Below are 23,476 nucleotides of genomic sequence, written 5' to 3'. Positions count from 1 at the left end.
GTTTCAACCTTAAGGGAAGCCTGCAATAACCGTCCCCCTACAAGGACTCCGTTCTTGTTCTTGGTCTGCTTCTGGGGCCCTCAGCTCCTCACTGGTGGTAAGCGCCCCCCTTGCCGCTGGTATTCGTGACTGCGAAGCCTCCCTTGGTTCCAGCTTCACCTTTGCCCAACCTTCTCCTTAACAGCTTAAAGCTCCAAGGGCAAACAAGGTAACAATCGAAAATGCGATCCAGGGGAGCCCGATGCATTGCAACCACCATCCTTTTTAATTTGGATCTCAAGTATTCTACCCTCAAAACCAGTTTCTGTACCCAAAACAGGATTTGTCTGCATGGAGTAAGATCCACGCTCAGCTCCAGGAAATAAATAAATAATTTCATCACAGGTAAGTCCAAGAATATAAGGGTAATACGATGAAGGGAGATATTTTAAACCTTTCAATGGATCTTTTCTGTTGATTAAGAGACTCATAATAAGGACCTCTCCAGGTATAAACGGAAAAAGAATGACATTGTCGTATCAAAAGCATGTGATTTCTGTGACATAGTGTTTATTAAATATATTTTTAAGGGAGAAGAACCCTCTGGCCAACAACAGGACAGTAAAATCAGAATCTTGCACCAGGGGCCTCTAAAGCCCCCACGATGGGAGCCTGTCCTTGCAAACTCCAGCCCTACCACGCACATCTACCCGCCCGCCAGCTGACCGCTCTGCCCCAGGGTGTCTGTCTCCTGGCCTTTACAGTGTGCAGGAGAAAATTGTTTCAGTAAAGATATGTGAGAGCAACGGTATAGATTGATCATTCTTAGGATGCACACACCACAGGGAACAGAGAACATGAGGCAGACTGGGGAGGCAGATGAGACCGTCTCTTGATTTGGAAGAAAATTCCTTTGATAAAGCACTGAGAAGTCACTTTATCTCTACAATCTAACAAAAATAATATGCAGCAAATATCCATGTTGGGGTGGGGAGGCTACATAGAATTACGCTACTGAACATGATGCTTTTCTTGCTGTGAGGACTAGCTACAAGAAATGATCTCAAGCAAAGAAGCATTTCTAATAAAATATAAAAAAATCTTTATGAGCCAGTAGAACTGATTTATCTTCGTGTTATCATTGTATATGCATCCTCATATTTTCAGAAAGCTAAGGAATGATCTTAACTAGAGGAAAGCTCCACAAACCAGGTGTGACTGCCTTTAAGACCAGTAAGATAGATCTCAATTTCAGAGATATTAAAATGCACAATGAAGCAAATAATTAGCCAATGGGAGTTGTCATAAACCAGTGATTCTTAGATGCTTCCAGGATATGGCAAATACTGAAAAAAATAAGCATCTTAGAATCTGTGAAATCTAGCGATTTCTCTGGCCCTCATCATGTCCTGCTACGAAGCCATTCCTAAAGGCCACTGTCACCAGGACGCCTGAGACAAAGGACGAGCCTCCGCAGCAGTGAGACTGACAACTCTTTCTGCATTGCAGGTGACTGTGGAAGTTGGGAAACCACACAGTGCTTCCTTTTCCTGGGGGAACTTCCCTTTATTTTGTTTCATGAGTCAATAACACTTCACCAAGTAGAGAAAATGTTCATTGAGAAATCAGAACCCAAATTAAATTTGTGTTGGATCCTCTAAACTACTCTAGAGTCGTGAATTCCAGGTGTCTGCCCATAAGCAAGGAAGAGAGTCCAATGAGGAGAGACCCCCCTCCCCCCCCGACCCCCCAGCAGTTGTGCATCTGCGAGCCCTTCCGCTTCCCGCTCCGCCGTGCAGCCCCCTGACGTCCACGCGCAGGCCCCGAGCTCACTGTCCTCGTGGGTAAACTCCATCCCTAAGGAAGCTGCACGTCCCATGTTCTGTGCACCAGGATTCCATACCCAACCTCGGTTCTTCTGCTGACGGCCAAGGGTTGCGAATGCCTGGTCAACACAGGGATCAACTGCCTTTGACAAAGCTTTCCCCATCCCTGAGTTTGTTCCAGAGCGGACTGGAGCAGCAGACTGCAAAAGCAATATAGCAAACCCAATGAACTGAAAGGTTGATGTCGCCTTATCGAAATAGTACAATGTTTGGACTCCAAAATAATTTGTCCAAAGCATAAATACAGGTATTAATTTTTCCTAATGCTAAAGGTCTCTTTTAGCATTTTTCAAACAGTATAGAGCTATAGAAAATATGAGTAAGTAGGTAAAAATTAACCCCCATGTAATTCTGTATGCAGAGATGATGACTATTAATCATTTGGTATATATTCCGTAAGGTATAATATATAACATATTGTTCTTCAACTACTTTTTCACTTAGGAATATGCTAGTATTTCCAATGAATTAATATTTCTGAAGAAATAGAAGAGTATCTTGCAGAACGAGCTCATGAGCGTACTGCTCTGTTATTTAAATTCCTTTTTATTCCTGACCTCTGGAGATTTACATTTTATTCTTGTGAGTTATACAACCAACCCAGCATTTCTGGGTGTTTACAGTCAGGAGAGGTTCTTATTATCTTCTCAGTCAAATTTTGGGGGCCATAAATAGTTCATCCAAGGTTCGTGTTACTTGGTACATAAAGATGCCACGGTCCATCGCTTTGACCACTCTCTTGCAGTATTCTCAGAGCCTTTGCCCTATTTTCTTTCTGGCAAAACTATAACACTAGAGTCTTGCCTTTGGATTTAGCTCTCTACTTTCTTTGGACTTATACCTGTATTAATGAGGAAAGCTGGGAGTGAGGGGCAACTAGACAAAACAAAACAAAACAAAACAGTGCCTCCCCATATTCATATCCCATTCCCTACTTACTGTGGCCCAGGAATCTTGGTTTCCCTTGTGACTCATCTCTCCCATTCCCCACAGCTATTTTAAAACCCTCTACCCTCCTCATCCCTCGGCCCCCCTTGACAGAAGTGTTTCCATCAGATAACCTTACTTTCTACTTCCTGGAGGACACAGAGACCATCAGAACGGAGCGTTCTCAGATTCTATCCGCCAAGTGCATTAACTCATTTATACTGGAAAACACCCCTTTCTCCTTTCTTCCCGTTACAAGGAAGGAAGTTTCTTCTTCCCTGGTATGGTGGTCATATAATTTATCATTGAAGCCTAGATGCTTTTGAAAGTAAAAGAGGGACTCTATTAATAATTACTCCAGGGCAACAGGTGTAAGCCAGAGCGTCCTGGGAAAACAGGGACATGTGGTCACCCTCTGTATAAAGTTCCTCGCATCACTTGTCTCCTGAATACACCCCTTTGCCTTCGCGAGCACCACCAACATTCCCTTGAATGTGCCCCTTCCTTCTCTCCTATGTTTAAGGTTTCCTTCTCTCTGGGCTCCTTCTCATTAATATTTTAACATGATTTATCTTTTCACAAGGGAAATCTTGCAAGACACCACTACCTACATGCCATGTGCACCACCACTCACTTTTTTGACCTTGCCTTCTCTCTGCCACATTCGTTTATTCCAAACTGTCTCTTTCATTTCCTATTCTCCATTATTTACAGAATTCTAGCTCCTTTCCTAATCCCCATTCTGACACTATTCTTGACAACGTCACACACAATCACCTTGTTCTTTAATGGAACAGACCATCTTCAACATGACTTTAGTTCCCAGGCACCTCTATCCGTGCAGCCTTAGGTTCATTCTCTCTATTGCCCGGTTTCCTAAAACAGCACAATGCTAAACCTTCCTCACACTGTTGGTACGGATGAAATAAAATATCCATGTAAGGCATTTTGCATTTTTAAATGTTAGACATTGCTTATACTTTTAGAAAAGCATCTGTGTTTCACCATAGTTGAGTTAAATGGTTCTACCGGTAATTTTGCATGTCACCGTCTGAGCCTTGTAAGGCGATACAAAAGGATAGAATATCTTTGCGTTGCCAGTCCAGCGATCCAGCAGCCCGAAGATGGCAATCTAGAAAGGGAGCTCTACTTTTGTGCTGAGGGTATTTCTTTTATGTTTGTTGTGACACCTCAGATCTAGCAAACACGCTGTACGAAACCCATGGCCTGGCATGCTTATCCTTCTTAGAGGCATATTCGCTTGCAATAAGTGTTATCCCAGAATCAAATGGTGCTTATGGAGTTCTCATTCTAATTTGCTCGAACTAATGTTCAGAGTTACTGACGCAATACATTACAAATGCCCCTCCTGTCCTGACTGACCACGGCCAAGATTCATTGTCAGCCCTCCCCATGCACACCTCGTAGGCATCTGCAGGCACTTTTGGGATTCTTCCAGTTGCTTCTCAGTTGCCTTTTCACCTGTTCTGAGTTGTTGGCTGAACTGGACCTTCCTTTAAATAGGTCATGTTGCGTTGTATCTGGTGGAAACGCCTCAACTATTTCTTTAAGTGGAAGCCAACCTTTCGGAGCTCAAGAACAAAAACAGATTTGCTGTAATTTTTATGTTCTCATAGTAATAATTATAGTTAATGCCACTTTAAAATGCTCGCTATATACCGACAACTGTGCTAAACATGTCACATATCTTCATGTATATTGGCTATTGGAATAAGGACTAGGATGGAGTCAAAATGGACATGTACGATAAAATGATCTTACCTGCTGTTAGGGTAACTTTAAATAATATGGTCAGCTCTTGCCTTGGCCAGTGTGGCTCAGTTAGTTGGAGCACTGTCTCATAGATTGAAGGGTTGGGCATTTAATTCCTGGTCAGAGCACATCCTGGGTTGTGGTTTCGGTCCCCACTTCAGGGATGTGTGAGAGGCAACTGATCAATGTTTCTCTCTCACATAAATGCTTCTCTCCCTCTCCCTCCCCTTTTCTTCCCCTCTCTCTGAAATCAATAAGCATGTCCGCAGGTGAGGATAAAAAAATAAATGATATGATCATCTCTCAATACTAGCAAGTTCATTAAAACCTCCAGCATACATTAACTGTGAAAGCAATGAGCATGACCATTTAAATGTTAGGAAGAAAGAAGAGAACATTCAGTTTTACTGCTAGGCATGATACAAATTAAATGGCAAGGCAAGACCAAACTATGTAATCAGACTTCAGTAATTGAGGTTTTTGATAATTTTTTTGGTAGGCCAAAGCTAAAGAGAATCATTTTGATATTTATGAAGACAGTGACCTAAAAAATCAGTATTATATAATATAAAAGTTCATATATTGAAGAGGAAAAACTTTATCACATTGTATACAAATGGATAACATTAATTCTGTATCATTCCACATATAGTTCAAGGAAACACTGAATCCAGGCAGATATTCAATGTGTCTAAGTGTGCAACTGAGTGTGTTAGTATGTTTGTTTTTTACTGAATAATTAACACCAACTGGTTGTTGCACCCGGAGCTTGATATCACAGTGATAATTTAGAAGCTGTTAAATTATAGCAACTAGGCTGAAAATACATCTCTTTTACTGCCTGACAGCCACTATTCTCACCAACCATGTTCATTTTCATGAGGAGTTCATGGAAATTTTATGAGCAGTTGACACAATGATGTAATAAAAATGTTATCTCAAGTATAAGTAAATGTGGGAAATGAGATCATTAGAGCTATGGAGATATTAGAGAGTGGAAGATCTAGCCAAGAAATAAAAATAATCTTAAAGGACCTAATAAATAGCAACCTACATGACTGAGAAGGATGAGATGTAGGAAAAGATAAATTTTGGCTTAAGAGTAGGATGGAATCAAAAAGTAAGCTACGGGGAACCCTAGAATTGAAACCTTCCCCAGTTGAACTAGAATATAATGAGGCCAAGTATGCGATAATCCAATCACTCTATCGATCAGATAAGAGAAAAGCAGAAAACAGGTGATGAGTCTGACAGTCAGCACTTAACTGAGTGTTTGTAAAAGGCAGACTCGCTAAGTACTATCAGCACCTCACTGAGCTCCCACAGCAAAGCCTGCTGTCCAGGGGAGAAAACTGGGAAGAGGGAGGTTAATTCTCTGGCTTCTAACAGGCAGAGCTGGGAAGAGTTTTGTGTGCAGCTTCCTCACCTAGCACAAGTGTGCTGGTAGCTTCTATTTTTAAGCCAAATGTGATGCAATTTTAGGACACGAAGGATTCAACGACCAAAGGAATAAAACAGCTAACCCTATCTGGATTCTGATTTCTCAGTGAAGAACTTTCACATGCAGTTGTTGAATTAGTTGACTATAAAAGAATATTTTTTTTAAAAAATGAAAAGATATTTTGACAATGTAACTCAGAGAAGTAGAACTGTTTGTGGCTGTACATTCTGAGTCAGTATTTTAGCATTCTCAACCCTTTGTGACAGAATACAATTTGAAAAAAAACACTATTTTCTTTCTTTTGATATCATTTTAAAAGCCATGTCTACTTGTTGTAAGAGATCAAGTAGATCTCTTACAATTTGAAAAAAAACACTATTTTCTTTCTTTTGATATCATTTTAAAAGCCATGTCTACTTGTTGTAAGAGATCAAGTAGATCTCTTACAATTTGAAAAAAAACACTATTTTCTTTCTTTTGATATCATTTTAAAAGCCATGTCTACTTGTTGTAAGAGATCAAATGAGTGTTTTCAAATGCATACACAAGGCAGACTTATCCACGCCAGTCAGACGTTCTAAAGGGGTGTCTTATTGTTCTATTATTTTAATATCGTAGTGAATTTAGTCTGCTGTGGGAAAAGTTACTAGTGATTGTAGGCAGTAGATGAAATATGACCTACTACCCCAGTGCGATTTTCTTTCTCTTTTCCATTACTCCTTTCATAGTCTTGACCTTAGAGTTTAGTATCTGGAACAGTTGAGGAAACTGGACTAACTGCATCTCTGCTTTTGCCAGGTACAGCACAGCTTTCGGGTAGCATGTGAGGCCCTCTGATACCATGCAGGGGAAGGAATGCAGCTCCTTACCCTCAACTTCCAGCTTCACCAGTTTGGAATAGGCCGTCCCGAGGCTGTTTTTGGCCACACAGCGATAATGTCCTGCATCTTCCTTTTGCACATTATGAATCCTTAAACTCCCAGATTCAAGAACTGCAATGCGGGAATTTTCCTGCCAGGGATAGGGACATGAATTTTAAAAGGTCCATGGCTCTCTTGAGGACATATTTGCCACATTTCATCAAGTTATTGTCATTACTGATGCTATCAAAAATATCATTTGTACATTTATTTGGGACTTATGTATAACACATGATATTATACAAGATAGTACAAGATTACCTACATTAATTTTGATATTAATCCCATAAGATTAGTTTATTTTTATAGTCTTTCATCACATGAGAACACCAAGGCTTATTTGAGTTCGTAAAAGTCACATCCAAGTTGGTTTGATTAAAAGCATTGCTTTTTGCCCTGGCTGGCGTAGCTCAGTGGATTGAGCTCGGGCTGTGAACCAAAGTGTCGCAGGTTCGATTCCCAGTCAGGGTACATGCCTGGGTTGCAGGCCATGACCCCCAGCAATTGCACATTGATGTTTCTCTCTCTCTCTCTCTCCCTCCCTTCCCTCTTTAAAAATAAATAAATTATATATATATATATATATAAAAGCATTGCTTTTTACTACTGTATTTACCATGCACCCTACGTAGCATGCTTGGGGAAATACATGTCCTTTAAAAGAATGGCAAGTTCTACAAATAGAATAAAAATTGGTTTTTGAAGTTAAAATACTACATTTATCTTCTCTTCTGGAACTCTAAATTTAGTAACATGCATAGAGCCAGCCCTTGCTTTTATTGTTGGAAATACATCAATACTTATATCAAAAGGAAGGCCAGAGACTTGTATAGATTATCATAAAATATTTGACATGATCTGTTTTAGTTTAAATAAAGCAAAGCTAATTGATTTTGCACCATATTTCAATTATTTGACACATACCATTACCTATTTATTCCCCATGGAATGCTCTGTTAGGTGGGTATAAGATACAAAGGCAGTATGAAATGAGCAGGGGAATAATTGTTTTTGACTAATCTGGGTGACTGGGACATTTGTCAAGATGTTGCTCATTCACCAGTCTTGAAGCTTCACGCTCTAACTTCACTCCAGAATGTTCTCATTCATTTTTCTTCCAAATCTCATCTTTCTCTCTCCTTCCAGAAACTGTTTATCAGGTCTGAAGCTTGGATTTTAGTTCCAACCTTTTCATTTCCTGAGTCTCTAAGATTCAGTGTTGACAACTAAATGTTCAAACAAACAACCAACCTAACCAACCAAGCCACCAACAAACCACTAGCTTTGCTTTCTACTTCGCCTGCTTTTTCATCCCTAACACTATTGGTTCCCGTCTTGTTTTTCCCCCTAGTCAGCCCCAACTGGAATGCCTTAAAACTTGCACATGGGGGACAGAAGTATTTAAGTTTGGGTAAAATACTGTGTATGGAAAAAATCTTGTAATCAAAGGTCATGGGTGTAACAGTTTGCAATGGATTGCTGTATTTGAAAACAAGTTGTGTACACGTTTTAACATAATCATCACTTACCCTGAGAGCGCTGTCTCCCTTAATCCATGACACTGATGGTTTGGGATTGCCCATCGTAGTACATGGTAAAACTGCCTTTAGTCCTTCTATTATTTTTACATTTATAGGAGGACGAGTTATTTTGGGTTCTAAAGGGAAATAAAAATTCAAAATTAAAAAGGCAATACAGCTTATTAAATTTAGAGTTTTGACCTTTCTATTTAATTCTAAATATCCATTTTAAGAATAGTTTTAGGCATATTAGGTTATAAAATTCACCAAGTGCTAGAGTAGGTCTTTAGTGGATAACAAGTCATTTATAAAAGTTTAGGTTATCTCTAGTTTATTAATAACTTGAAAAATACAAACTTATGAAACATATTAAGAACCTAAAGTTTTCATAAATTCTTCCCTTTAAAAGATAGTTAATAAAAAGTTGATTAAAGCAAGCCACCATCATAACAATTCAACATAATTTATAGAAACAGATAAAAAAATTTGAAAAAATGTTTTAAGCTTATATTTTTATACAATTCTGAGTTATGACCTACTTTCCCTTTAGTTTCCATCTTCATTTCACCATTAAATTTGATGACTAAGAGAAAATTAGGTACATTTATTCTCTAGAAAGTAAACCAGATGTTATTATATTAGTAACCAGAGAAGTTCTGTCATACAATTTATGGTTAATATACTCTGCAAAACAAACTTGGGTCATTTATCATTTTATGAACCACTCTTAAATTAATTTTTTCAAAAGAAATAGTTTATGTCAGCTAATTTTTATTCTCCAAGCTTGCAGAGGAAGAAGTTATTAATCTAATATATAGGAAGATTGACAAGTTAAGGATGCCAGTTATTTTATTACTTGAAACATTCATAAAATAGTGAAAACTAAATTTATTTCCTTATAACCTTATGTTACAGATACAAAACAGATGACTGAGAATTGGATGCATTTTATTTTTTTCAGGTCATGTGCCATAATCAATTTGTTACTTTGACAGAGAAGAGCATGAAATAAGCATTTTTTCCTCTTGTATTTCAATTGTATATTTATATGTATGTGCTGGGAATGGGTTTGGTGGTGGTTATAAATCTTTAAGAAAGTAGAATATGAAGATATCAAGATAGATATGCAGAAAATATAAGTAGAAAATGGAATCATGAAAAATTGAAAAAGGAGATTTAATATTTATTAATTAAGAATGAAATAGAATGAAGAGGAAGAGAAATGAAAAAGATTGTATCTGATTTTGAAAAAAAAATCACGTTTGGTCTTTAGATCAAAAGGTCCCACCTAAAGCTAAGTAGGAACAACATAAGAAAACAGTAAACAGATTCTTGTAAATATGAGAAATTCTAGAAATAAAGAGAAAAATTCAAAAATTTTTAAGAAAGGTAAATATTAGATTTACCTATAAAGAAATAATAAAAAGGCCCTGGCTGGTGCAGCTTAGTGGATTGAGTGTGGGCCTGTAAACCAAAGGGTTGCTGGTTGCATTCTTAGGGCACAAGCCTGGGTTGCTGGCCAGGTCCTCAGTACAGGGAGCACAAGAGACAACCACGCATTGATGTTTCTCTCCCTCTCTTCCTCTCTCCCCTCCCCTCTCTCTTAAAATAAATAAATAAAATCTTTTTTAAAGTTAGACAATGTAATTTATTAAAAAAATAAATAAGAAAAAGATTTCTCTTCTTCAAGAATATCATATGAAAATGAATAATTATCTATAGAAAACTATGGAAAAAAGCCTTTTAAACTCAAATTCTGTATCTAAATTATTATCTAAGAGTGAGGGCAAAGTAAAGACTTTCAGCCATGCAAAGATTCAAAATATATACCTCATATGCTCACACTGAAAAGAAGTAGCTAGTGATTTTCTCCAGCAAAACATGACAACAGAATAAAAAGATAAAATAAGTAATGATAAAAATCAACAACAATAACAAAAAAGGTGTCTAGTGGGACTGGATTTCACTAAATTTTATGGTGTCAATATGCATGTTTATGTGATTCCCCCCACCCCCACCCCTCATATCCATAGCATGGTGTCAGATAGGAGAAAATGAAGATTATATGATTACAAGTTTAAGAGTTTACAAGCAACAGCACGGGAGGTCATGAGATTTGAGGATTCTGGTAAGGGAGTGTTTGATGATACAACACCAGGTTGGAAAGAGGACTAAGCATGGGAGGAATGAAGCCCCATTTGGGGGTCAGTGGAAGGGGGAACAGAGAGGAGTCAAGGGCAGGAAAATGTGACCATGTTGGCGATAGTGTGTAGTGGGAGTAAGGAAGTGAGAGGGGGAGACTCTGTTCTTAGCTGAGAAAGAGACAGCTGAAATTTGTGCCTTGTATTTGGAGGCATATCATGAGTCTGGGAAACTGCTTCCCTGATCAAGCAACACTGGAGTCAGAAATGTTTGTGTTCAGGGTATAGCATACTAGAGTTTAGGATTTTAAATACAGTTCACTTTCTGGGGTTGACAGGTCATTGATTGGGTAGGCTGGTAAAGAGTTAAGGCAAACATCACTGGATTTGTGGAGGTCAAGGCATTGTAAGGATGAAGTAGCTGGAGGTCCTGCTTTGTGACTGTTGAAAGCCCCTAGGATGACAGCAAGAGTAGACAGCAAGGTGGATAGAAAGATACAGGAATCAAAGTCTTTGATAAACATACGAAATGCCTAGAAGTGAGTAGATGACTTGATGAGTAGAGTTGGTCAGTTGATCAGATGGCAGATGCTCACAAGAGGAAAGATTTTGCACAGGAATACACAATATGGCAGCTTAAACAAGGGCTAGCGGATTAGCCAGGAACTCACTAGCCTTGTGGACATGAAGTGAGGAAAAACTAAACAGCCTCCATTTAAGCAGAAAAGTCACTCAAGTCTGCAAAGTCACTCAAGACAATCAAGCTGAACTAAGGCAAAATCATTGAAGATATGTTGTTAAGCGACTAGAGATAAAAAAAAAAGAAAAGGTGGGGTGTATTGGCTTGTAATGGAACTGTTCTAAAGGCACAGAGACTGGGAGAGAGGTTCCTCAGTGAGAGGAGTCTGGGTGGAGCAAATAAAGAGCTGTGTCCGGCAAGAAAATGAAGAGGACAAGAACTAACAGACTTGCCATTAGGGTGGTGGTTGATGGCAGAAATAAGAGGTGTGGAATTAGCTTCCTCAAGGTTGTATTTTCAACTTGACCTTGTCTAGCTTCTGAACCTTCAGCTCTGTGGGAGTCTCTGTTTACTGCCTGCTCCAAAATGTACTAAGTCAACTTAAAAACCAATAGAGGGTTGTCTTTCTCACTCACTCATCTTCACTTGCAGGGCCCCACAGCTCTCGGCAGCGCCTCCCACGCCATTGTTGGCTATGCAGCAGTAAATGCCATCATCGCTGTCTTCCACGCTCAGGATGGTGAGCAGCTGCCCGTTCTCACGAATGCTGTACCGGGTGTCGAAGAGCCTGCAAGGCGCAGGGGAAAATGCCAGGTTAGGGCCTCACCTGTGATGTGTTGGCTACGGTGAACTGATCAATCGGATGACTTGTCAGTGAGGAAGTAGATTAGAGGCGAGAGGAAATAAGTGAATTCTGAATAGTAGAATAGCCTTATTTAGTCATATACAGCTAACATTATATTCTAATCTTTGCTAGGCTCCCATAATCAAAACACCATGGAGTCCTTTAAAAATGCTTTCAAAAGGGAATGTCTGTTGATAAGACCAAATGTGAAGTTTACTTGACTTGGGAAAGTATTACCAAGATACGGAGTTGTCTTCCCACAATTACTGGGAAATAGCAGCTGGACATAATGAACACATGTACCTCAATGTAACTAGCAGAAAGGGTTAAATATTTGTAAAAGTAACTAACAATTAACTGCATATTTATTCATTCATTAAACAAATACTGAGTGAAACCCTAACAAGTACCAGGCATAGTTCTAGTTCCTTGGGATACACGAGGAAGCCAACAGCCTTGACTTCCCATGTCAATTAAATCACTGTTTCCCTTTGAGCGGTTCCCTCAACCTCACTGAAGTTCAGATCTTACATCTATAAAACGAGGACATTTGCATTTTATATGTTATAGAAGGTGAACTTCAGTACTGCCAAGAGCTGCGGTTGCTTTTATGTCAAGATATATCGCAAGGCAGCCTTGGCATTCTTACCCCTCCCCAACCTCCAAGAAAAGGGCAGAATACTTACTTAATGAGAATTTTATTTCTAGTCCAGGAAATTTCAGGCTGGGGATAGGATTCCACCGCACACATGAAAGTAGCCACTTCTTCGACTAAGGCATCCACCGTCTCCAGAGGAGTGGTGATGACAGGAGCTAACAGAGGAGGAGAACGCCAATGAGAGCTGTGGACCGACCCCCTGTGAGTGCTTGGAGGCCTCCACAGGCCTGAATGAGAATTATATTTCCACACAGCACAAATTTGCCAAAAGGAAGAAAAATTTCATGTAGAGAATTCTGTTTCTACTTGCAAACTAGGCATTTGAGAATCAATCAAGAAAGCTCTTAGGAGAGTAGGACTTAGAATGTATTGTATGTGAGTAGGGACAGGCCCAGGTTTTGGAAAGCCCAAACATATATGAAGGACAAATATATAAAATTAGGAAACATAAAATGTCCATGGCCACCCCAACACCAGCGAACTTCAAGGCAAGTGTGACGGAAGGGAAGGGGGTGAGAGTGGAAAGAGATAGTATTCTTAACAATTGTTTCAAAACAGTTTCCCCCACATTTTATAAAAAATGCACATGTTCATATGAACACATTTCCAGGGTCTTAAGAGAGGCTCCTGCAAATAATAGACTTTGAAGTTTAAGCTTTATCAGATGCAGAGAGAATTCACATCTGCATATGAGTAGATTAGAAAAAGACACCATGATGAAAAGATAAATGACCCAAGTGAAAATGGGCAAAGGATCTTAACAGACTTTTTATTCAAAGAATGTGTACAAATGGGAAACAACATGAGAAGATGCTCAACGTTGTTAGCCATTAAAGAAATGCAAGTCAAACTGCAGTAAGATACCACTTCACACCCACTAGAGTGGCTCAGATCAAAGGGAAGGAAACAACAAATGTTGGTGAGGACATGGAGGAATTACCACACCAGTGTATCGCTGGTGGGAATGCCAAATGGTGCAACTGCTGTAAAAAAAAATATGGTGGTTTCTCAAAACATGAAACGTATCATTATTATCCAGTAATTCGACTTCTGGGTATATATCTAAAAGAACTGAGAGTGGGGACTCAAGTAGATTTTTGTACACCCATTTTAATGACATTATACATAATAACCAAAAGGTGGAAACAACCCAAGTGTCTGCCAACAAATGAACAGATAAACAAAATGTAGTTTATCCTTATGATGACATTTTATTTGACAATAAAAGGAAATGAGATGTGACACATATTACAACATAGACAAACCTTGGAAACAATAAGCTAAGAGCAAACACCCAGTCAGAAGGACAACATATTATACAACTTTATTTCCATGAAAGGTTCAGAGTAGACAAATCTATAGTAACACATTGTATGCGGGAAACGTATTTATACATCTTACGTTGACTGGTGGTAGAGTGTGCGATAAAAACTACCCGCAAACAATGTGGTAACAGAAAATATATTGGTGATTGGCTAGGATTAAGGGGGAGATGGAGGGGTTGGTGGGGGGAGGGTAATGACTGGAAGCAAAAAGGGTCCTTTGCTTTGGAAGGACCCGCAATCTGGATGACAAGGTAGGATAGATATATAAAATGATGAGCTATAATAATCAGTTATGCCTGCCATCCTCTTACAGTTATTAATACTGCCCCTTTTCCTCCGTAAATACCTGAGTTTGGACGATAAACTATGTGGCCATTTCAGTTAAAACACAAGGTACACATGAAAGCCAAGCAGGGTGGACAGTATTTGAGATGCGGAGTGGTTGGTGACAGCCTCATGAATCACCGACAACTGGCACGTTGGCCGCAAAAGATGCACCTACTATCTACATAACCTTATTCTGTTCAGTGCGCTCCAAGGCAAACTCATCAGCTGAGAGTGAAGGAAAGTGGGCAATGGTAGTTGGGTGTGTTCCACTTAGCTCCTATCCCCCTTGTTAATGTCATTCTTTTCTTAACATCTTTTTAAAGCATCATCTCCTCCCAATTTCCCTGACTTGTTAGAGCCAGATGCCCTTTTCCTTAACCTTTGTGCATCCTGTGTAGTCACTCTTACAGTGCTTGTCACACAGACACTATTACTATGGCCCGTTTATGTCTTGTCCCACACTCAGCCATAAAAACCTTGAGCTTTCGGTCAGGGATCATGTCCAGACCTGTTTCTATCCTGAGGGTTAGCACATTTACTGATGTATTATTTAAATATACAGACTACATTTCTGAATCCTGTACAAAAGGCATATAGTTTCTAAAAGGTTGAAAGAGAGCAACTGAAATGAAACAGCAGAATTTTTAGCTAAAATGACATGTATAGGTACCAAAGCCACCCTTTCCCAGTTCTCCACTGATACAGCCATTGAAATATACAGGCTGCAGTACAAAGAAATAAACAAGTGAAAGGTATCAAGTAAAGGTATTAAGAGATGTAAAAGCTAGACTGACAGGCACTTCTGAGGGAAGTTTCAAAAAAATAAAATAAAGCAGAGGAAATAACCTAGGGGATACATAGCTGATCATTTTTCAAAATTAAAAAAGGGCATGAATATTCAGATTGAAAGTTATACCAAGTGCCAAGTCAGATAAATAAAAATGAATTTATCCCTAATACATTAGATTAAATCTATAAAAATTACAGATAGAAAGTCTTAAACCTTACTAGAAAGAAAAGATCAATTGCTTTGGTAGAAATGCCAATTAGGCTGACACGAGATTATTCAGCAACAATTGATGCCAAAATTCAATGGACTAATGCCTTTAAAGGGATGAGAGAAAATAACTTTCAGCCTGGAATTCTGTAGCCAGCTTAGATAATAATTTAAAATGAAGATAAAATAAAGACACAGGCCAATACTGATATTGTTTACCACTCCCAGACCTTCTATGAAACAGTCGGTGAAGTCTATCACCTCAGTGAGAAATCATTTGTACCTGAAAGGAAGGAATGAGAGATGGCAATAGTAAACACAAATGGTGATAAAAATTGATTGCAATTTTAACTCATGGTGGAATATTTAAAAAACAAACCATGAATTTCTGTGTTTAAAAATGAATGAAACTAAAATTATAGATAAACAAGGATAAGGTCAACAAGGGAAGAAGTTCCGTGGACAGTTAAAGCTAAGCTCTTTACCACAAGTAGGACGATGACAGAACTACTTAACTACAAACATGGGGAGAAAAAATGTATGGCTAAATCATGGGTTAAGATTTTTTTAATGTTTTGTTTATTTCCTTTTTTTAGACTTCACATGTAAGTGAAATCATATGGTATCTAAAGAAACAAAATAAATGAAGAAACAAACTCTTAGATACACAGGAGGTACTGACGGAAGCCAAACGACAGGGGTTGGGGGGATGGCCAAAATGGTAAAAGGAATAAGGAAGTATAGATTGCCAGTTACTAAAATGGTCAGAGAAACATAAAATACCCCACAGGAATATAGTACAAACATGTATCAATGATTACACTAAAATTAGATTAGAAAGCAAACTTCCAAAGTAGCAGGAGAAAAAAAAGGGACTTTAACTCTATCAATCAAAAGAAGGAGGATGAAGAGGGTGAAGAGGAGGTGGAAGAAGAGGAAGAGGAGGTGGAAAAAAGAGGATGAGGAGGAAGAAGAAGGAGGAAGAGGGGAAGAAAAAGAGAGAGAAGGAAAGAAAAGGAAGAAAACTAGGATTACTAAGCTAAGAAAAGATATGGGTAACAGAAGACACAAAATAGTGTGGAAGAAACAAGCCTGAATATATCAGAAATTACAGTAAATGCCAATGGCATAAACTGACCTATAAAAAATAGATTCTATTATAGAAGAGTAAAAAACACAGAAGGCACACCTAAATAAATTAAGACAAATGTTGGAAACAAAGAGAAGGAAAAAATATGTAAAGTAAACAGTACTTAAGGTGATAAAGCAATAAACAGTAGTAATATGAGAAAAAATAAAATATATGGTGGTAAGATTGATAGAATGAAGAGAAACACTACTCACTAATAAAAGGAGCAATTCATCAGGAAGATACAACAATTGTGAAGCTTCATTATTTCAAAATAAAGACTTAAAGCCAAGGCTAAACATTACAGTGAAGTTACACACTCCTAAATTCTTAAAGGAAATTACACACACATATATACGAGAGAGAGAATGGAAGAATGAATACCAAAATGTTAAAAAGCATTTCCCCTAGGTGTGCACATTAAGTATAATTTTATACTTTTGTTTTGTTGTATCTTGTAGTGTTAAAAATGAACACATTATTTTTGTAGTAAAGTGTTATAACAAATCAGAATGCTACAGAAATATTCACTTCCCAATGCAATGCAAGCAAACTTGTAACTGATAAACTCTGAGAAAGTCCATCTCTTATGTATAAAATATATATTCTCTAAACAACTAATGAATGAAATAAACAATCAATTATATAATCAATAGATGTTAAGAGATAAAAACAAAAAATATCATATTAAATGTGTGGGATGCAAGGAATGATGGGCCCAAAGGTTAACTGATAATATTGAATGCTTTTATTGGACTATCGAGCAACTAGGCATGGACAGCCACTCCAGTGCAGGGCTTGGATTCGCATCCCCACGCCCTCCCTGTGCTGCCCCACCAAGTCTCTTAACGCGTGCCTGGGCATCTTCAGCTGCAGGCGGAGGTGACAATAAAGCCACCACATGGGCTTCTACTACCTTGCAAGGGCCAAGCATGACTGTTTAGAGTCATGAGAAAATTATTAAATAAAAGCTCTTATTAAAACCTAAATTATATCAATTTAGAATTGAATTATGTTAAAAACAAAGTAATAACACTCCCAATTCATCACTTCCTAATTATTTTACTACAGTTTACTATTATCTTTGTTCTTGAGGTTATTTACATCTAATATATCTGGATGGCAGAAGCAGTACATAAAGGCATGCTTTTGCATGTCTTTTCCCAATTCAGTGTTAGTAGTGTGAAATCGGCGGCGGTTGGAGTATTCACAGTGCAGAAATCAACAAATGCAGCAAATCAGGGCCTTCTGTTTTTTCTTAGAGAAGCAGGTATTTAACACATACCAGCAACTCTTATCTAAATAGAAGGTTACTTACAGTGACTGCCAACGGTACTTCGAAGATCAGAGATAATATAGAATGTGTTCATTCTCTATTAGTTAAAGTGACAGGTGGAAGAATTGTATAAACAATTTTACTATGATACTTCTTTTTCTGGGTATGTAGAAAAAAAATGGCAAAATTATTCCAACATGTTCACATTCCTGTAAGTAAGGATGACTTTTTTCTCTTTTCAATTTGTATATATTGTGTGTTTCAAAATCATTCTTAATGGCCATGTATTATTTTTATTTAAAATCTTTACTCATTAGTCCCTTCCTACTGAATACATAGATGCAGAAGTGATGGAGGTAACAGACACATTATTAATATTATCTTTCCAGCGAGGAAACACAAAACTCTGTGCAGATCAGTCACGATCAAAGAAGTAGGTGTTAGAATGTCTCGACAAACAGACATGGAGGAATCTCTGAGGTGTTATTAAGAACTTTATTAAGTTAACACCTTCCATAGTGTTCTGTGGTATGATAGTTTTATGTGGTTTGACTCTGTTTTTAATAACTTTAGCATCTAAAATCGATTAAGGACCTGCTATGGGCCATGCATCACATTTTTCCCTTCATTATCTCATCTATGGATCACAACAAGCATAAACACAAACTATTATTATTCTCATTTGCAGATGTGAAGTGGAGGCTAGGAATGGTTAAATAACTTACCTAAACATAAAAAAGTACAAGGTGAGAGCACTGAATTTCAAGGTTAAAATGGGTTCAAAGGTTCCCATCTTTTAACTCTAAGCTACACCATGTCTTCAAGCATAGTACTAGTTACCCACAGAATGGGGGGAGGAGGGTAAGATTCACAGTCAATGGCAATTTCTTCTGGCAGAATATAGTTGGCTAAGTTCATTTTGCCCATATTCCAAAATTCTCCAAACAAATCTGCTTTCAAAATGTTACTGACACAATCACATGGTTGTATTTGATGACACTTGTTGACTCCGCGGACTGTCTCGTGTTTCCTTTCATTCTCCTTCCAGCTTTCATCTCAGCCAGAGCCTGTTGAAACTGGGGCACTATTTCTTTCCTCAGTCCAAGGACCGCACGAATAACAAACACATGAAAATGAACACAACACTCTTCTGGACCTGAAGAGTAACTTAACTTGACTACTAGCTGCTTTATGAGAAGGACATAATATTACTCTTTCAGGGGCTCTAGCACGTGGGGCGCTGCCACACCAACTTCAGATTGAATAGCTGCTGATCCGAGTGACCAAGTGACTAAGTAAACAAAGAAGTCAGGTGTGTCTACTCCTTTTTGTTTTAGATCAGTCTGGGCTCAGACTTGGAACATATTCATGTTTTCTAACATCATAAATACAGGACTGTTTTCTCAGTAGGAGAAAACACTTTGGTATTGGAAATTTTCCAAAGCCCCCAAAGAAAGAGGATATTCAGTATTGCCCAGCATTTGGCATGTTTTAGAAACTGACTCGTTTATACTACTGGTGATACATTTAATAACATATAAGTTATTTTTTTTTGCCATGATGTCTTTGGAACTGGTAAGGTTTATTGGTTATCTCAATAATCACTTATTGGTGCTGCATCATTAACTCTCCGTCTCAGAGCGCACTCTTGGTCCTTCGGGAATGACACTGGATACAGGCAGCTAAGAGTTCCGGCTCAGCCTGTTAGAGTTTCTGAAATTGTGTTTCCTGGGGACATTCCTTTGGGGTAAGGCAGGGTCTCCTAGAGGTCCTTCTAAAATGCACATGGACCCAGGAGTGATCATTTCACCAATCACAGACAGTCCTTAGCACAGTCCGTAATATTATATGTTGAGCACTGGTAAACACTTTCCCAGGCCTCAAGTGTCCTTATTTCACGTTCTTCATTGTTCAGCCTATACTGCATGATCCTGTTGCCATAGAATCTCAACTTGCTTACTCTGTAGTCCTTTAGCTGCATTGACCCTGGAAAGCCCCAGTCTTGAACCAATCCAGACAGCTGTCCTTGCAGCTCCTGTGTTCGTATATTGCTGTTGGATAAAGTGAAACTATGGTGTGGATCAGCGTTGCTAGCAAAGTGCAGTCCTCAGCTGGGTTCTCAGCATGGCCCATGAGTGCTTCTACATTCTCTGGTCCTCTGCTCGCATCTTCCTGAGCGGGAACACTTCCTTCGGGTTTTCTGCTCAGCCCTCACTTGTCAGTTTCCCCAGTGACTGCGGAGTTCTATTTCACTGCCATGTTGCCTACTTCTCCTTTGGAAATATGGTAAAAATCTTGACATTTCTGCTCGTCCTGTCTGTTCTTTGAGGTCACCGATATTTAAGGCAACTTATGTTTCCCCAAACATGCCATGGGTTTCTCTTTCAATGCTCATCAATATTAAATATTCATCCAGGACTTGGTGTCCTGGATTTCAATGACAGCTGTGCCCGCTCTGAATTAGTCATATGTCGAGCCTGTGAATCCTATCCCTGTAAACATACGTCTTAGAAAAGGGGGTTACTCAAATATCAGTCAGACTCCAAAATTTTAAGGAATGCTAGTAAATGCGGTAATTTTAAAAATGGGGTATAGACAGGAGTTCTTCGTGCATGTTAAACAGATTCAGTGCTGCTTACATGAACTCCCATGCTCCCACAATTTAAATTCTGCTGTATAATGTTTCATGCTAAAGCATTAAATGTTTTCAAAGTATGTGGTTGGCTACTTTCATACACAATCGTTTATAAAATTCTTCTTCTTGTGGATTATGATTTTGAGCTCATCATTGAGAGTATCAGCAGTGCAATGATTCAGAAAGATAATGACTTTTCCCTTGTCTTTGAATATTAGGAATCTCAAACTGAAACTCAAACAGTAAACTATGAATTCTACCAAGTCAGTTATTAATTTTATTGAGAAAATGGCACACTGATAGAAAGGAATCCACTGAATACCCTTTCACTATTTTAAATCTGTCTTTGTCTATTTTGTAAAATGTTATTGGGTAGATTCCCTGATTTATTCATGATAAAGGACTTAGAAAAAATGTATACCAACTAAAAAACATTTTTAAAAATTGCCTTCTGCCAAGAATTTAAAAACAATTGCAAAATAGTTTGTGTAGAACATTTTTATTACTTCAAACAATATTAAAATAATAGCACATTGTTGTGTTTTGTTTGTACCAATATAGTCCATGCATTTCAACATTTACAATTGTAAAGATTGTACTTTCATGATAATGCTTATTCTCAGAACTGGATTGTGTAGTAAATTGATCTTTGTTCTGCTAGACCTGGTGTCTTTGGCTAAGGTTGATGGTAAATGCATATTATTTTAGATTTTACAATAAATACAATAGACTAGGCAAAACTATTGTTTTAATTTTTGATTTTACACACTAATGATAGTGGCACATAAATTATAAATAAGTACAGTTGGATTAACAATCTGATTATTTTATTTAAAAGTCAAGATATCTGATTTTGTTAGCTTTGTACCACCATATTTTGAAGTTTGCAAAATACAGTGTGCATTTGAAATAAGGGCTTTATCTGTAAAATATGGAAACTGAAAATCATTACTTTCCAGGATATAAATTAGGAGTTGCTCATATAAAAAGCTTGTTTATTTTTTCCTGTTTTGTGCACCAAATTCTAATTTGATCCATCAAAATCAATTGTCCAGCTCCTTATAAGACCACATTTTACTGAATTTTAGCATTTAACCATGCCATACTATATAACTTTGTGGTTTAAAATAGCACAAATAAGATACAACGATCCGTAAGTACCAGCATCCAGGTGCTATCCTACCGGACTTCCGTTGTGTGATCAGGAAGTATTAAAATAATCTGAAAGCAATGTCAAGTCTTTCTGGCTATTATTAGCTATTTGAAAATATCTAGATTCTCTTTTATCTGCAGATACCTCAAAGCATTAGTTGGCAATTAAATGTTTAAATGCATGTGCAGATATCATCCTGCTTATGTACAATGGAAAAAAAACCACAACAAAACAAATTAAGTTTATGAAATCAGACTATCGAGAAAGCTGTATCTTATTTGCATGGGCATCTTGACACTGTGGCTCCAGAAATTTTACCACAAAATCTAAAGCTATATTTCCCATTTACATACAGATACTACCTTTGCTTACCTATACAATGCAAGCATGTTCAGTTCTTTGATAAAATAATATACAAAGGGAAAATGATTTCTTTGAATGTGTCCTAAAACACAAAAGTCTTTTTATTCTACTGTGATACATTAATTTGAAAACTGTTTACTTTAATGGATACCATTCACTCCACTTTCTCACGTCTTTTCAAAAAAGATTTCAACGCAGCCCTCGGTCACTTTGCAAATCACGTATTCTCCAGTCTTTCCCCCTGATTTGAAACGCACTAGACTCGGCTTCATAACACGCTGGCCAGAAACCCTGTCACTGTGGACATTCTTGCTACTGCAACAGGTGTTTGTCAGTTTCTTAAGTTGCTTTCCTTTCCCCTGAGGTGGTGTTATTTCCGGTACATTCCAAAGGCCCTGAAAAAAACCTTTCACAGTCTCTTGCCAAGCCAAATCATGACTCGGCCTCAAAGTTACTGAGAACCCATGATCTTCAGGCTTTTCTTAAATAGGCAAATCGTGTGCATCTATCTCTAATTCTGATTTTTGAAGAACTAAAATATTTATGAAGAGTTTTGTAAAATTAAAAATGAAAATGGAAATGATTTTTTGTTCAGAAGCAAACGCTCTGGATGTCTGGCAGTAGGGTTGATTATATCCCTGCGTTTAAAGGTTTCCATCATCCATTCAGACCACCCTGAAGTTTGCCGTCCACGTAAATAAAACAGATCCTGACAACTTGCAGTCTAATGTTCCTACCTGCTAGCTAATGTTTCCTCTACTAGTGAGGGCTCTGCGAGCGCTGTCTGGCTCGATTTTTTATTGCACAACTTAAGGCAGGGAGCGAGACCGCTAGAAAGAAGCCCATCAATCAATTGCTTATTTATATAGCTCTCCACACATCGAACCCCTACTTCGCCAAGTAAAACCCAAGCCCACCATAATATGAATCGGTCATAATCAGGGCACACACACACACTGGTTAGAACTGCGACAGGGCAACAAGAAGACAAGATCGCTCAAACCAACCTTTTGGAAGTTTCTCAGTCCCGCTGAAGGCAACCAAGGTAAGAATATGTACCAGTGGAATGTTGACGAGCTCTCTCATGATTAATCCAGGCTCAGGCAGGAGAAAGTTCCTTCTGGACAATGCAAGGAAAATGCCCCACAGTTTACATTTTAAAGCATAGTTTGTTACAAAAGGGTTGCCTGCTAATGACTGTTTGTGTCAGCAGCTCCACAGGCTCTAAGTATAATCAGGAATTCTCGGACTTGGCTGTAATGATGGACACAGCCAGCTGGTGAGTATCCACTTAGACCAGGAACGCAAGTGTAGGGCTGGAGGAACAAGGGAAAGAAAATCCCTTTAGAATCCCTTTTAAGACAGTGACAGAAGGACAATACCAGATGCCTTTTGCAACCATCACTGCAGTCCCTGAGGTATAGGTTTTGGGATCTGATTCATCTCACCACCTCTCCTGCACTCACCCCGGAGCCCTGGGTGTATCTAACCGTGACTCCTCCCCTCTCACTGCACCTCCCACATCCAACCCATTACCAATACCTACAGATTGTACCGACTCAACATTCCTTGATTTCTTCCCCTCCTTTGATGCCAACGAGTATCACACGATCCCAACCTCTGTTTTACACATTCATCTTTTCTGAACAACAGAGACAGCTC

At 38.4% G+C, this 23,476-nt stretch overlaps 1 protein-coding gene across 7 annotated transcripts in view; it reads right to left on the bottom strand.

Annotated features, from left to right (window-relative positions):
* The window catches only part of MUSK (muscle associated receptor tyrosine kinase), an 83,402-nt gene extending 60,241 nt beyond the window's left edge, over window positions 1-23,161 (bottom strand). For 6 of the 7 annotated variants that reach the window (XM_045840952.1, XM_045840953.1, XM_045840954.1 and 3 more), the window contains exons 1-5: window positions 22,822-23,161; window positions 12,638-12,764; window positions 11,743-11,894; window positions 8,456-8,583; window positions 6,876-7,017 (exon numbers count right to left, since the gene is read on the bottom strand). In XM_045840952.1, the coding sequence (XP_045696908.1) occupies window positions 6,876-7,017; window positions 8,456-8,583; window positions 11,743-11,894; window positions 12,638-12,764; window positions 22,822-22,900 (628 nt within the window). In that variant the 5' untranslated portion in view covers window positions 22,901-23,161. Of the gene's footprint in view, window positions 1-6,875; window positions 7,018-8,455; window positions 8,584-11,738; window positions 11,895-12,637; window positions 12,765-22,821 lie in introns of those variants that run through there. The other variant, XM_045840958.1, reaches the window with a different exon arrangement.
* Window positions 23,162-23,476: the final 315 nt, after the last annotated feature.

Source organism: Phyllostomus hastatus, unplaced genomic scaffold (genome assembly GCF_019186645.2).
Source record: "Phyllostomus hastatus isolate PE091 unplaced genomic scaffold, TTU_PhHast_1.1 phas_contig_34, whole genome shotgun sequence".
NCBI lineage: Eukaryota > Metazoa > Chordata > Mammalia > Chiroptera > Phyllostomidae > Phyllostomus > Phyllostomus hastatus.
The sequence above is the reverse complement of the archived record's forward strand: the minus strand, read 5'-3'. Positions and strand labels throughout refer to the sequence as shown.